This window comes from Diospyros lotus, chromosome 11, assembly GCF_014633365.1.
Source record: "Diospyros lotus cultivar Yz01 chromosome 11, ASM1463336v1, whole genome shotgun sequence".
NCBI lineage: Eukaryota > Viridiplantae > Streptophyta > Magnoliopsida > Ericales > Ebenaceae > Diospyros > Diospyros lotus.
This window is the reverse complement of record NC_068348.1, coordinates 24537748-24554130: the sequence shown is the minus strand read 5'-3', so window position 1 is coordinate 24554130 and position 16383 is coordinate 24537748. Positions and strand designations below refer to the sequence as shown.

General features: G+C 33.1%; 2 protein-coding genes and 1 non-coding gene across 3 annotated transcripts; 2 read left to right on the top strand and 1 right to left on the bottom strand.

Moving 5' to 3' along the window:
• Positions 1-1418: 1418 nt before the first annotated feature.
• Positions 1419-1492, top strand: TRNAI-AAU (transfer RNA isoleucine (anticodon AAU)). The gene has a single exon. It is a non-coding gene; the product is annotated as a tRNA-Ile (tRNA).
• Positions 1493-2489: 997 nt separating this feature from the next.
• On the bottom strand, positions 2490-5744 carry LOC127813739 (dolichyl-diphosphooligosaccharide--protein glycosyltransferase subunit DAD1). The gene is made up of 5 exons (XM_052354870.1): positions 5576-5744; positions 5440-5487; positions 3141-3228; positions 3010-3053; positions 2490-2839 (listed from the first exon to the last, which is right to left on the bottom strand). Exons 1-5 carry the CDS (start codon positions 5666-5668, stop codon positions 2756-2758), a joined length of 357 nt encoding a protein of 118 aa, XP_052210830.1. The 5' UTR covers positions 5669-5744; the 3' UTR covers positions 2490-2755.
• A 2513-nt stretch (positions 5745-8257) lies between these two features.
• Positions 8258-16210, top strand: LOC127813232 (uncharacterized protein At1g32220, chloroplastic). Its single transcript, XM_052354097.1, has 7 exons — positions 8258-8447; positions 11378-11480; positions 11635-11723; positions 11884-11939; positions 14511-14657; positions 15266-15391; positions 15741-16210. Exons 1-7 carry the CDS (start codon positions 8335-8337, stop codon positions 16019-16021), a joined length of 915 nt encoding a protein of 304 aa, XP_052210057.1. The 5' UTR covers positions 8258-8334; the 3' UTR covers positions 16022-16210.
• The last annotated feature ends 173 nt before the right edge of the window (positions 16211-16383 follow it).

Genomic DNA, 16383 nt, shown 5'->3' with positions numbered 1-16383 from the left:
AAGTTAAAATTTGAATAAAAAATGGTCAATTTTCATAAAAAAAAAAAGTTGACCAATCAAACTTACCCTAAATGAAGGTGAAACACCAAATCCAATAATTTTATTAAGAAGCATAGGTGTTGGCGATGAATGATTCTCAAAATCAAAGTCAGATATCAAATCCAATACTTTTATTAAGAAGCATAGGTGTTGACGAGCAACGGATTGGTATGAAAAATGCATATTAAACTTCCTAAAATCTTATCCAAAGTTGGGTCATTCATTAATTAATGGCATTGGATATATAACTTCAATCCCCACTTTGTTTGTTGTATTTGTAAAAAGACAAGTCATCCATTGCTGTGTTTAATATAAAATTTTGGTTAATTTATTTTATTGGATCCCTTAGCATATATAATCATTCAATTACAATTGAAAAAATTGTCTTTTACTTATAAATAGAGTTATATATTTAAATATTAGATTGCTACGGGGTCTATATTAGTGAACTTTAATGAGATTATGAGTAATAAAGTTATGGGTCGAGAATCAAATAATTTTTTTCTTTATTTTTGTAAACTCCTAGCTCAAATAATAAATTTTGTTTTTTTTTTATATCATATAGTCTAACCATCTTAAATAAGATGTCTTTTAACTTTGATCATATGTAGACATGACAAATGGTGTTATGGGTATTTTCTATATTACTTCTTATGGCCTGGAATCAATTGAGTAGGCCAGCCCAATCTCCAAAAGTTCAACTGGCCTAAGGCCAAGGCCGAACGTCGTCGAAACTCGAGCTAAGATCGCAAAAATAAATGAGTTTACAGTGATGCTTTCCGGTCATTGATCGAACATTTCAACTCGCATAACAAAAAGATCATGAAATAATTAGAGGCGATGTCCACATGCATCATCTGAGGCAAACCAAATCCTTGATAATGCAGAATCTACTCCCGATTTGATGGAGCTGATAGAGACATGTTGTCTCCATGATATTATCCTCTTAATTTGGATTTTATAAAACTTATAAACACCCCACACTATAAATAGGAGTCGAAAACTATTGTATAAGGAGGAGAAAAATAATATACTATTACTCTATCGGAATAACCGGAGAACAGTCGTGAACTGGGTATCATCCTAGTCAAATTATGTAAAACTTTATTGCATACAGTTTGTTATTGGTCCTATTTTGTTTCTTTTCTTGGCATTTGTGTTTATTCTTTCAGTGCGAGCCGACGAATCATGATCGACCAATTTTGAACGTCGGCAAGTAATATTATAATTAATTACTTAGCCGATATATTAAAATTGATTATCTCACCTAACTCATAAAGTTGGGGGATTTATTTTATTTTGTGCAGCTTCAAAGTGGCGCATTAATGTAGTCTTATTTTCTCATTTGAAGATATTTATGTAGAATCAGAGTAGCAGTTGGCCTATTAGCTCAGTTGGTTAGAGCGTCGTGCTAATAACGCGAAGGTCGCAGGTTCGAGACCTGCATGGGCCAGTTTTTCTTTTCGGGCATTTTTAATGCATTGGAATTTGGACAGCGAGGGGGGTTTATTTAGCATTGGTTCGATAAATAATTTTTGTTTTTGGTTCTTTTGTAGATGTTAAAAATTGTATTTTGTCGCTTCTTATTTATTAACAATCCTGTCGTCTTATAAACTTGGCTTTTGGTCATGCCAAGTTGTAAACCACTCGATCAATCCATGTCAGCATGAATTTGGCTAAACAATTATGTAATAAATAAATACTGTATATACATATATATGAAAATAAAGAAAATCCTATTTCCATACGGTGAAGGGTTGATTGTTGTCACTATTTGAAAGTAAGATTTTTTAACAATTAGAAAAATATCTATATACTATTTTTATATGCAAAAAAAAAATATTTATTTTTTTTATCCCATACATAGATCGGCTATATGGGAAAGAGATGATGCCCCAATAATTAGTAGAGAGTGATAAATGATTTGAATTTTCATATTTGAATCCACCCTCTAGTCATTGTAAATTAGACTCAAATTTATATTTTTGTCAAAGATTATGAGACCGAGCAACGAAAATCCGAGGGAAGACATCCCAAGAGGGGAGAGGGATGAAATGAAAAAAAAAAAAAAATCCAATTTTATATACCAACATATTAACATTAATATTTAAAAAAATATCCTTAAATTAAAAATAATGATAAAATGACAATCGGTCACCCACCCCTCTGCCCTTGCTTTAGCAAGGCGATATTAATTTTAGTGTCCTTAATTTACAATAGTCTAGTTTTCCATTAAGGTGATACTTAGTAATCATTTATTATTCAATTAACTTTTATTCAATTCATTTCCATTACTCTCCTAAAAGATCCCACATAAAGAGAAACATTTTAATTACTTTCGGTGAGTACTCTCTCAAATGTCCAAAAAATAAAAAAGAAACATTTTTCATCCATAGCTCATTTCCTTTCCATTCCAGTGGTCACATTCTCACTCAAACAAAGACTTGAGCTCAGCTCCAATTCCCATGACAGAGATGATATAATAACAGTAAAGGCCGAAATTTTCCCAACAACATTTTCCGCCAAAAGAGACATAAGCAACTGAAATTAACTAAACGATGTTTACACAGCAGCATGAAAATCCTGACATCGAGAAATATTCCAATCCTGATGTTGTTCAAGTCTGTATGCTAAAATCAGAGGCAAAACAGTGGCTGGATGGATACAGAACTATTTCCTTAAGCAATATTCCTACCGCCCTCCTGGGATCCCAACTTCATCCAAGGAAGTTCATAATCACCAAATGAAGCACCAAATTGCAGAGAACAAAGTCTGCGAAAGCACGTTCAGGCGGCAAGTCCTGCAATTCCATGATTAAATAGATGTCACACTGCACAGGCTTGAGAATTTACACAATGCAACGTCAAAAGAACCTATAGATTCTGTTTGTGCTTGCAACGTTTGTTGATCTCAAGCTCTCATTCTTCTCCCCCATATGTGAGACTGTGTACAGAGAAAAGGAGAGCTTACCTTGAATTCTTTGTTTTCTTTGTTCACTTGAATACGGAGACAAACTGTGGCCAAAAGAAACAATCAGTCCCTATTGCCTTATATGTATTTGGTACAATCTCTCCACTAAAATAAAATATTATTCTGCTTACCAGCAAGAACTGCTGTGCCTATGCAAGAAAGAACTCCCGAAAGAAAGGAGTTGAAAGGGAATGATCCAACAATAGCCAAGTAAACCACCTGTTAATTGGCAAAATGAAATCGTCAAGCAAAGAGCAGATAGAGAAGAAGTCTCTTTTTTCCTTTTTCTTTTTAATGATGCTCAACTTCAGATTCTGAAGATGAGGATGATCCACTTGAATCATCCACATCCCAAACAAAAGCCTTTTTTTAACTTCTTACTGCCTTTTCTTTCTTATCCTTCTCCTCAGGACATTCATAATACGAACTAATAATGCAAGAGAGATATATACTTCACAGAACTAGGTACAAGAAACTTTAATGATAGATCTTTAAGGCACTTCAATACAGCTTCATTTTGCTTTTAGGTTGAGAGACTTGTCATTGTTTTCTTAGCTTTTAATGCAATTGATACATCTTTTCATCCCTTTTTGAGAGCTTATGCATAGCCCAAGAACCAGTTTTAAAGCTTTCCTAACTGCTACTTGCGTATAAGTTTGATAATAATCTGTCGAGTTTCAGAATGTACTAGAAAACTAGCCATCACAGACCCACAACCGATTGACAGTTGACCATGGGACCAACTGTCCTCAATAACAGTCAACTAGAGGGTCAAGATGGGAAATTTTAAACAATGCAGAATCTCATAGAGATCAATAGCCATCCATGACAATTGACTCACAAGGCATGATGGTGAGAACAGGATGACTGTTGTAAGCACGAAAATGTTAGGCATCCCTGAGAATGAACAAAAGAATGAAAATCCTTTACAAATTAAATAACAAAAGCCTACCCAAATTATTATAGGATTGATCTCCTAGTAGTCCAACAATAGACTATAAAAATACTCTAGGATAATGGCATTGAAAGCTTGAGTCCTTAATAATCGCATGCTTTCGCCTTAACCCTATGCCTTATTCTCCAACAATCAACTCGTCTGCAATTCATTTTGAAGGTTGACAATCTTTGGTAAATCACAATGAAGATAGCATATGTCATCTGAGAAGAAATTTTTTAGCATTCCTAAAAATCCAGCTAGTTTTGAGCAATGTGCAAGAGCATGTTCAATCTAGAAGGCACAATAGGTCCTGTCTGTACTCTTGCACCAGGATCTATAACCTACACAGATAATGCTTCAGGGAAGATATAAACTTCAATGGCAATTAACCAGATTACCTCCTTGTCAACAAGTGAGTACTTTGATATTATCGTCTTATAAATAGATCAGCAGTGTACCATTCCACCAACAATCTGCTCAAAAATGGAGGAGATGATGTGCACCTTGGTACTAAAATATTTTGATAAGGATTTTTTTTCCCTTTTAATATGTAAGAAACATAATATCTTTTGAGACGCAGGTACACTATCAGAGAGGGTTTAAAATGAATTTGGGGCAATGTTACATGGAGTTCATATGACTCTCAAAAGGTCACGGATTCATTAGTATTGTGTTTCCATTGCAGCTAAACTTTTCTTCTCTTGGACAGACTAATTATCAACGAGCACTTTGTATGAAGGATTCATTTAGTGTGGCCATTTCAGAATTCTCTGGTCAATCTATCTTGTATCATTTTCTCCATCTTTAGGTTCTTCCAAAAAATTTAGTCACAAATTACTTCTTCAACAGTATGTCTGCTTTTATGGTTTTTGAGTCAATTATCTGTTGTTGCTCATTTTGGAGATGGCCAATACTACAGAAAGGAAAACGGAAACAACTTATAAAAAAAAATTTTGGAGATGACCAGAGCCTAGAGGGGTTTGTGTGATTTGGCAAATTGAACCCAGGACAAGAAGTAGACTTAAGTGCTTAACCAAATATAAATAATTTAGGCAGACATATAAAAGGCAGAGCAATTTGGTCTATTGAAAAAGCCACTTGTACAAGGTTATCTAACCTCAATATGAAATTTGGGGAATGCATGGGGGAATTCTTATTACCCTTAAACACTAGACATTGGCTATTAGATACTCCCAAAGGACAGTTGTCATTAGTTTACAAATGGAAGAGTTTCCAAACATCAAAATTGAAAAGAAAAAATAAAAGAACGTTCCCAAGAATACTTACGGCCCAACAACTGCTGCTTGTTCCACTTATTCAAAAATAAGAATCAGTATTTAATCCAATGTATTACTGATAAAAACCAGCAACAGCAAACAGATGTAGCAAACTTTATGAACCAGTAATCTCGAAACCACAGTCGGCAAAAAAAAAAAAGCAGATCTAATATTAATCGCTAAATCGGCGAGAATCTAAAGATAGGATCGCAGTACCTGAATCACAGCGGTGAAGACAGCGAACATGACGTACAGATCGATGATCTACATGAGAAGAGCCCGAAGTCAATATAGATTATTAGCGCCATGGGCAATTGCGATGGTATATAGAGACGGAAGGAGAGAGAAAAACCTTGAGGTTCGTCGGAGTGGCGGCGTAAGCTGAACGGAGCGAGTGGAAAAGCGCCTGAGCATCCTTTGCCGCCGTGGACGATGATTTCCCCATTTTCAGACCTCCTGCAGCTCTGCTCTGAACGCAATGGAAGCTATGTGAAACCCTCGCTGACGCTGATCTGGAAGAATAAATTTCCTTTATTTTAAATACATAAACATGATTAAGCAATAAAATTGTTGAAAACCGTATCAGTTATCACTGTGATTTACAAAATAGCCACTCACGGTGATTTTTTCTGTCTTGGTATAAAATCATTTTGGATAAATAATTAGCATGTTCTTGTTAGTTTTAAATTTTGAATTTATTTTTATTTTTATATTTTAAGTGTCTATTTTAAAATTATTAAAAATATATATTTTTTATCTGTAACATTTTTTGCTTTTGAAAAATTTTGAATGTATTTATGATAAAAACAACTAAAATAATTTTTTATTATTTAAAGTTTTCTTTATACAAATTTTCGTTATTTTTTAAAATATAAAAATAAACATATTTTCATTATTTTTAAAAATTTAAAACTAAAAATAACAAAAATAATAGGCTCTAATATTCCATCTTAATCTCTAAAACTGGGTCATTTTCATTTTTATGGAATATGAATACACCTTATAGTTATTTTTTAAATATTTTAATCATTCATTTTTTTTTAACTTAAGTTTATCTTGGTACCTCTTATCCATAAATTGATTTGGTTAAGATTCATTTATTTATAATTTTATATTAAATACATATATTTAATTCAAGTTGACTAGATTAATTTGCTAAATACATATAAAAAGAAATTATATATATTTTCTTTTAAGTAAAGAAATATGATATATTATCCGACACAGGCTAATAAGGATATGGTGTGTGGGCCACCACTTCCATGAGACCCACTCATCGTCTCTAAAACTACCTGTATTGAACAACTGTTATACTGTCTGATACAAATAACATAATAATTATATACATATCAATCCTTGTAATGTTAATTTGTTAAGTTTAATATAACAATTAACTCCATATAAGATATTCACAATTTTACAACTATATTGTTTATGATCAATTGTAAAAAATACATCTATGGTTTTGGTGAAATTGTAATAAAGATTTTCACGTTTGAGGAATAACAATAATTATTTGTATTATCAAATAAAAGATAAAATTATCAATTTACCTTTCATTTTCTCCCGTCCCGTCCCAATGACTTCCATTCGAGATGCAATAAACTCATTTAAGTTAATCACAATAATGATATCATTTGAAGAGTCTAATAATATCATTTGTAGTTGGTATTTTTTCAAAAAGTCATCTTATACGAGTTATAATAGTTGTGAAATTTTCATGAATTTTGACAATAATTTAGATATTTTAATGCGATATTGAGAATAACCATATCAAAGGAAAATTCTAAAAGTTTCTCAAGGTTAAGAGTGGAGTATAGATGACTTAAAAAAATATAAAATAATAATATTATTAAGATTCAATGTAAACACATTTAGATGTGTTGGAACTTTGATTATCACTCCAGGTTATACTTTTAGAATAAATTTGTATATTTTCAAATGAATTAAGTCGAAAAATGTTTAGTAATCATTGAGTTAATTTAATTAATTTTAAAAAAATGTGTTACATTCTATCACTATGTTCGATACATTCAGGAATGGAATGAACATTCAATTTTATTGTTATACATTTTCATTTTGATGGAATGAAATAATAAAAATAGTTCGATTCACAAAAAAACCTTTTTTACGTTATAAAAAATAAAAAATATTATAAAATAATATTTCATTAAAAAGATAATATAATTATTGAGTATATGTTAAAAAAGTTAAATAAAAATAAAAATATTATATGATTACTCAAGATAATATAATAAGATTAAAAAATGTAAAATAATGATAAGTAAAGAAATGTGGATGGGTAGAAATGTTTTCTTTGTATTTCAAAAAATTGTTAAGATATATTGAATCTTACAGATAAAAAAGAATGATTCTGCAAGTTCATATGAATGATACAATATGACAAAGTAGTATTTGTTAATCAAGATATTAATAAAAAATATAAAATATGGAAAATATTTAATTTTTTTTAATTTTTTAATATGTTTGTTAAATTTATCTGACGATCATTAAAAAAGAAGTTACGTGACTTCTTATATGATATTTTTTAGATATGTTTATCTCTTATTTTTCTAGATAAATATATATTAGATCTTACAGATAAAATAAAATAACGCATACGTTCTCTCGTGTATTTTAAAAAATTTAACAAATAGTTTGATAAAAATTTTAGAATATTTTACAATTTTATTTTGACCATTGCATATATTATTTTGAAAAACATTTCAATCTTATCTTAATACAACTTTATCTTACTTATTTTAATAAATTTTATTGAGTTAAATTTAGACATATAATTTATATATATATTTTTAAATTTATGTTATTAACATATGGGATTACTAGATGTCACTGTATAAGTTGAAGTTGAGGCTCAAACCCGTGTTTATTGCATTTAATTTATTCAATTGTATTTAGAGATTCGTTTGTTTATGAATTTAAATATAAAATTAAAATAAATATAAATATATTTATATTAATTAATATAAAAATAAAGCAAATATAAAATGAAAACCTCAAAACACAAGTACTGGGCATCCACTTCTCTCCACACTTCTCTCTCCTCCCCTCTCTCTCTCTCCACAGACATAAATACAGAGCTCGGTTGCTATGGCGACGTTCTCATCTTTCGCCGCCATTTCTACTGCTCCGACTTCCTTGAAGAGAGATTCGTTGTTTTCTCGTCCGTTCTGTAATCATTACCAATTCCCTTCGAAAACCTGGTCATCTCTCGCCCTCACCCTCCCTATCTCTCTCTCTCTCTCTCTATATCTGTCTCTCTCTTTATGTATATAGATTCTTTGTTTTTTCTGATTATTGGACGTTTCTTGCACGAAATGTTCCCACTGTTTATGTTTAGTTTTCTCTTTCATTTTTGGCTTTTAACAAATTAGTTAGCTACGCGGTTATCTTTCTTGGATTTTATTTGCAAGTTCTTATGAATTTGTATGGTTTCGTTCCCTATTATGCAGTTATAATCAGAACTAGCTTGCGAAATTAAACAACCAATTGGTGCCCGATGTATGTTTTTACAAGTGTAAATTTCAAGAATGCTTCTCTGTAAATAAAATCTGTATCTAATTTGTGCGATGTACAATATTTCCCTGTCTCCCCTTTTTTAATTGTGAACACCACACTAATTAGTTCTTGATTTTTCTTTTTACAAATGTAAATTTCAAGAATGATTCTCTATGAATGAAATCTGTATCTAACTTGTGCGATATACGATCTTTCCCTGTCTGCCCTTTTTTAATTCTGGATACAACACTAATTGGTTCTTGATTTGTCCTTTTACAAATGTAAATTTCAAGAACCCTTCTTCTGTAAGTTGTATACATATTCTATGTTAGGGAGTGCGCAATCTCTTTCTTGCCCTTTTTAAGTGAACTTCATTAACTACCATAAAAGGGGGCTCAAAGTAGGATTTGCACATCATAACTAGTGAGTCCACTAACCAACTCTACCTTGTAGGATTAAGACTTCTTGTTGTAATTTAGTATATTTTATTGAAATGAGTGAGTTCAACAGCTGTATTGATTGCACTTGCATAATTAAGAACACCTTAATAAACCTGATGAACACATATATAGTTGCCTCATTCAAAACCGAATTTGGTCCAGATCTCTATTTTACCTCAGCTGCATGTTCAGATATGCTTCAGCTCTCTATGAAATAGCCGATTGATGATGCTAGTGAATCCTTTCGTAGATACCAAAATCTAAGTTTAGACTGCTGGAATATTTGTACTTCTGTTGCTATGTTATTTTGTGAATAGCTAACCCTTCAGCTTCCTATCTTTTAGCTAAAATTTACCACTTTTTCCTTCTTCGTGATGATATTGGAAATAAAATAGCTTTTACAAGCTTGGCATACTAATTTTAGTTACTCAGCAAGGTCCTTTCTCATTTTTCCTCTTTTTTAAGTTCATCAGCAAAGTTTGAGTTTTCCTATTGTGGAGGAATCCACTGGAAGACTGCAGCAAAAGAGAAGTACCATTAAATGTTTTGGATAATAATGAAAGTTATATCTGGCCAACAATCATAGATGAGAATTTGATAAACTCCTTTTCCGCCTGTGAATTGTTCGTGGCAAAGAGTGTCAAATTTATTGATTCTCAAGTGACTGAAACAGATTTATCTTTGTTAATGCATCGACTAGTTCTCAAAAATACCTATTGTGGTTTGGACTAGATCTGTCTTGGATTCGATTTGCTTACGAGTCATTAAGGTAATGATCCTGTCCAAATTCATTGGTATTAAGTCTGGATCTCAAGGATATGGATCTCATGGATCATATTCTCTCTAGTGTTGCATTTGGTTTTAGAATATTATATATATATATATATATATAAATTGTAACAATATATTTTACTATTGTTTGGAAAAAGTTTATGTTAAAGAATGGATACATCAAAATATAAAATATTTTATGTTAAAAAAGTCAAAACATTAGAAAATTGACAATATTATGTAACTTTAAGTTTGATTGCTCATCAAAATAATAAATTTATAGTTTTAATTAAAACCAGAAAAAGATTTACCAAAATTTTCTAATTCATTTTCTTATATTGTGATGTAAAAATATTTGCTTTAAAAATATTTTACTTATTTTTTTTGCTATCCAAACACTGAAAAATAAGTAAAATGTTTTAAAATAAATATTTTACATCCAACCAAATGTAGTTTTTGGAATAAAAGTGGAGACAAAAAACAAGAGGAATGCTATTTTTAAATTTTTTATACAAAAAATTTGTTTAAGATGATGTGACATTCATATCTATACATTCATAATGAAAAACTCACCAAAATTAATTTTAATGGAAAAGATGGAATTTTATATTATTTTTTGCAAATCCCATATTTTAAAATTATACAAAAATGCTATTTTTAATAAAAAATTACAAAAAAGGCAAACAAAAGTTAGCTCACAATTTCTCAAAATAGAGGAATGGTGCCAAATACGTATGGGAACAATGTGCCAATGTACTATTAGGATAATAATGGAATCAAAAAGTTAATTGTTATCAATGAATGATAATAACATCTTTTAAATTAGTATATGAAATTGGATATTAGAATTTATAAATACGGGCCTTTGTTTCAATTTTTTGCAAGTAGCTGGTAGTTAAGAGAATGTATGTGTAATAAGGTATTTAACTATTTATGTATTGCATCCAGTTTAATGGCAAATCCCAATGGGTCGGTCCATATCTAACCCAATTATGAATGGATTCAGATTGGATCTTCTTGTAGATGGACTGGATTATGCAGGCAGATCTAACCCATTGGCAGCCCTAATATTAAATGATGACAATGGGCATCTTATGTTTATTCTTTTTGTTCAATACTCTTTTTGTTGCTTTGCTTTTATGACTGGTATTATGGTAGTTAACAATCTCTTTTGCTATGCTGCTTTATGCTTGCAAAAATGAAAAACTGAAAGGAGAGGGGCCACAATTGATAAAGGTTCTTTAACATGTTTACTTTTTTGTGCATGTGAGAAACTGAGTCGGACTCTGTTGGTTTTTTTTCCCAGTTCCTTCTTTTTTTGGGGGGATCAATTTTTTCCCAGTTCTAGCCTTCCTGCTTGTATTAACTGCTTGCTATTGCTGAAATTATGACAATGATGTTGAAGTTTCCCATTCTGGTTATAGTGTGGCCAGGTTTGGTGTCAGATGCAGTTATGCGGATGCCAGTGTTAGGGAAGATTTCAACTCTGCTGCAATTGATGTTGTCGCTGACGTGAAGACTGAGCAAGTATGAAGTGCTACACTCATTTCAGTTTTTTTTTTTTTTTTTGGGGGGGGGTTGGGGGGGGCTGTGGTGGGGGTTGGTGTTTCTGATCATCAAGCTACACAGTGAAAAGCTAATCTTAACAATTCTGTTTGCACTAAAGTTCTCTACTTGATAGGTTGTAGTCTTAGGAGGCAGTGGTTTTGTTGGTTCTGCCATATGCAAGGCTGCAGTATCCAAGGGCATAGAGGTCATAAGTCTAAGCAGGTGTGAGAATGTCGTGGACATGCTGCCTTCATTAATTTTCACGTTCTTCACTATTTTCTCCTTAATGGTCCGCTTTCCATCTCAAATACTGGAATCATTCTGGCATCCAAAAATTGTTTTATGAGACTTTAGAGACTCAAACTTGACTTGATGTTCGCAGGTCAGGGCGACCTTCAGACTCAAGTTCATGGGTAGATCAGGTTACTTGGAAATCAGGTATCTTTATTTTTTGCATCTATCCTATAATATGTTTTCAGTTGAACCTTGACACTCACTGAGTTATATGAATAATTTGGCTATTGTTATTAACATAAAAATGAAAAACTAGTAGGCACCGCAATCCAGTCTTTGTGCTTGAGTGAGGGAGGTGGAAAATGCAATTTTCCAATTTTATGGGAAGGACTTGTGAAATGAAGTTAATCTCTATTATTTTAGTTTCTCTTACACTAGTGGTTTTCAGAAAGTTGTATGGAATCATTCTGAAGAACTTTAATTCTGATGTTTGGGGAAAAAAATGTATCCTCCTTCAGTAATACTTGTTTGGAATGCCTTTAAGTAATTACTCACCCAGTCATGCTGCTGGGGTTTGTTTAGTTGGTTTTTTAAGGTCAGTTCATGTGAGCTTGTGTTGTGCAAGATTGTCTGGCTCCACAAGTGTTTCATTCAAATTTACTGTTTGGAATTTAAATATTTATTTGATGTACTTTAGTATCATGCATTATCTTAGATCGTGAGATTTTATCCATTGTTTATGGTCTAGCTCATGGATGAGCCTTGGTAGCAATGGTAAGGTTGCTCCTTTGTGACTAAAAAGTCACAGGTTCAAAATGGGGAAACATCCTCTCTGCAAAAAAAGGGTAAAGCTGGAAACAAAACTACCTCTTTGCAAAATAGATTCATCTGTGAGGTGAGTCGATGGAATGAGAAAGGTTTGTAGCAAAAGGGATAGAGGGAGACTAATAAAACTTGGTAGAAATGTAATATAATTGCCTTACAAAAGATGTGGCCATGCATAGAATGATTGGACAGTTAGATTAGAAGCAATCTAAAGTTCAACAATATTCTTGTTTCATATCATTGTCAGTTTTGCATTGATAACAGCTTTGTGGAATGCAGAAAAGAATCTGTAACTGTTTCACAGTAGTTGGGCATTTTGAGAAACCCTTCTAAAAACATTGTTGAAACATGATGGTAGAACCTCTGCTTTACTACTCAGTCTCTTGTACAGGGGTTCACCCACTCTAATGTTCTTTCTTTATCACACATTTGTTTGTCCAAAAAAGAAAAAGGAAACATTGTTTCAGAAATAGTTTTTCAAACAAGTCTGTTAAATCACCTTTTGCTGTTTTCAACAAAAGAAAGCAGTTTGCCTCAGAAGAAAAGACCTAATGAATCCTAATGTTCTAAGCTATTACCAGAACATGTACTACTATGTCACAGCCTAAGCCTGACAACTGTCTCCCTTCCTATTCGATGTGAATGGGAAGGCATTCCCAAAGGAACAGGGCACTGAACAGAGAGAGAGAGAAAGGAGAGAGAGAGAGAGAGAGAGAGAGAGAGAGAATGAGAGAGAAAAGTGAGAACGATAGAGGATGAAATCTTCAGATATTCTTCATTGATCCCCAAGGAATCATTTAGGGAACGATTTATACAATCTGCCAAGGGCAGATTCTTACAGCGTGGCGGTTGTAACCGTCTGCTGCCAGCTATATCCACATGCACGTGGATTCCCTAGGCCAACAGACTCTAAACAGGGAATTGAAATTACAGCAGTAAGTAAAACAATTACAGTAAAGAAATTACAGCAGTAAAAGAAGCAAGGAAATTGAAAATTCTCCCTACGGTCAAGTTCATCACGTGGCATACTAAAGAAGCTATTGCTTTAGGCCACCCACTTGAGGCAAGAAGAATTTCGGTCAGCATACATATACAAAGATAAGTGCTGATTTTATGAGTGTTACAGTTACAGAAAGACTAGGTTGTTGGGCTGTGGACTAGAGGAAAAACTTTCTAAGGTCTAGAGGTCAGAAATGGCTGGAATTTAGCTTTATTGAAAGGTCTCTGTATTGAAGGATTTGCAACAACTGGATTGCTTGAGTTCTTTGATAGCAGTCACTCTTTGATTTTGAGTGTTTAATTAAAGGCTAAAGAGTAGCCAAAAAGGATTAGAGTTAATTAGATCTTGACAGAGAAGCATTTTTGGATTGAAATAGGACTTGTTTTGTGGCTTTAGCTTAGGTACGTAATATGTGAAGAGAATAGATTTCCTGTTCATTCTGACAAGAGTTTTTCTTAATCAAATAAACACAAACTTGTAGCACAATAAAGTCATTCGGACTTTGCCCATCGGGTGAACTACTTCACATTTATAGAGTTTTTAGGATAAATCTTCAACTAGGACTATCTATGATTATCGATCACTAAGATTGCATGAACAAACTAGTGATTTTTGCTTAACTGTGTGACTAAATTACTTACAGGGAAATTGCTATAAATATTTCATTGTCAAGAGAAAGTACCATATCCCCACTATTGAAGTCTCGTCATGTTTGAGCTAACATACAGTTTTCTAAAGTTGAGTTGTAGTTACATGGATAGGCCTGTTGTTCTTGCCTTACGCATGGCTTAGTTTATTGAGCCTTTAAATTCCATTAACATTTGCTTTTGCGTGCCATTTACTTCAATGTTGATCATTCATCAATTCAGACTAGACTCTGCCTTGTCTAGCTCAAAGATTAAGATTTTTGATCTGGCACAATTCATTCAAGTCAAATTAACATCTTGCAGGAGATGTTTTTTATGTAAACTGGGATGACGTTCTTGCTGGGGCTACTGCAGTGGTTTCAACAATTGGAGGTTTTGGCAATGAAGAACAGATGCAAAGAATTAATGGGGAGGCTAATGTTGTTGCAGTATCTGCTGCAAAGGATTTTGGTAAGAACTTAGATTTCACTTCTCATTTATTTACAAAATCAAGGATCTTTTTTTTTTTTTTTTTTTATTCTATTGACTTTGTCTGTGAGTGGACCTCTGTTAGGCATACATTACTATGCTAAGAAATAGGCAAATGTGTTCAGTATATTTGTGCTTGTTTTGTCAGTGCAGAATTTAAAATGCTATAAATTTAGTATTGCTGTCTGACAGCAGCACGTTACTTTTCTGTTACTTTCTATTAATCCTCAGTGTCATCCTAAGAAATCTAGTTTCCATAGTTGGGAAATCGGCAGTTACCCATGATATTCAGTATTGCCTCACTTTAGAAAGTGAAAACATACGAAAGGCACACGTGTATATTCTGATTTGTTGAGGACCACAGAGGCATGGACCTTTTCTGTTTGTTGGATCCACCATAGCAGCATATGGTAACAGGACCCTAGGAAGGTCAGTGTGTCACTTTCCTCCATTCCCACTGGGACTGGATCTGCAGAAGAGTTGGCAGACACTACATCGAAATAATAGTATGTTGACTTCATGTGTGCATCTCATCTATAGTATGCTCATGGATATGTATCTACTCACCAAATATGTTCTTTCCCAACCAGGAATTCCCAAGTTCATCTTGATCTCAGTGCATGATTATAATTTACCATCGTTTCTACTTTCATCTGGATACTTCACTGGAAAAAGGAAAGCGGAATCAGAGGTTCTCTCCAAATATCCAACTTCTGGTAATTGTTGTTCCCTTTTAGCATTTACTCCCCTTGTTTGGTGAAAATCCACCATAGCAGCATATGTTCTTTGCTCATGCAATTTTTACTCTGCTGTTTGATGAGCTTCTTATAAGAAAAATGTTTTGTTATTGGTACACCTTTGTGTACACATTGGGCTACACAAAGATGTACCAATGACAAAAAAGTTCTTCATGAGGCGCATAGAGACTCGTGAGGCGCATGGAGACGAGAGATATTTTGATTATAATATCCCTTTGTGTAGTCCAAAATGTATAAAAATGATATATAAGTAACATGACTCTTCTTCTAATACCTCCCATGTTTGCTCTTAATTTCTACTTCAAAGGTGTTGTCTTAAGACCAGGTTTTATATATGGGAAAAGGCGGGTGGATGGCTTGGAGATCCCTCTGGATCTGATCGGGGAGCCATTGGAAAGATTCCTAAATGCTACTGAAAACTTCACTAAACCCTTGAGCTCTCTTCCGTGCTCTGACCTACTATTGGCTCCACCTGTTAGCGTCGATGATGTGGCACTTGCAGTGATAAATGCAGTCGTAGACGATGATTTCTTCGGCATTTTCACAATAGAGCAAATCAAAGAGGCTGCAGCCAAAGTGAGGGTGTGACGTAGAATTCTGGACAACAAATATATAGGAAGCAACAATTATATCTTTACTGCCAGGTCCAAGTAACTTTGATGACTTGGTCGTTCCCCTTTGTAAAGATGTATTCGGATCCCTTTTCTTTTGTTCTTTGAATTGATTGGGAAAATGTAATCAGGGCCTTTGTGAAATGAATCACAGATACCCCTATCATATCTAGGATCCATGGCTGAATGTAGTTGTCGTCGTAACACACAGCTTTGGAATGTGACCAACAAAAATTGATGCAAAAGAGAAGAAAAGAAAAAAAAGAGTCTGGACCAATCCATATCACCTCTTCTCATACCCAAAAGAAATATCCCACTGCCGATTCAAACTTCCAAAGA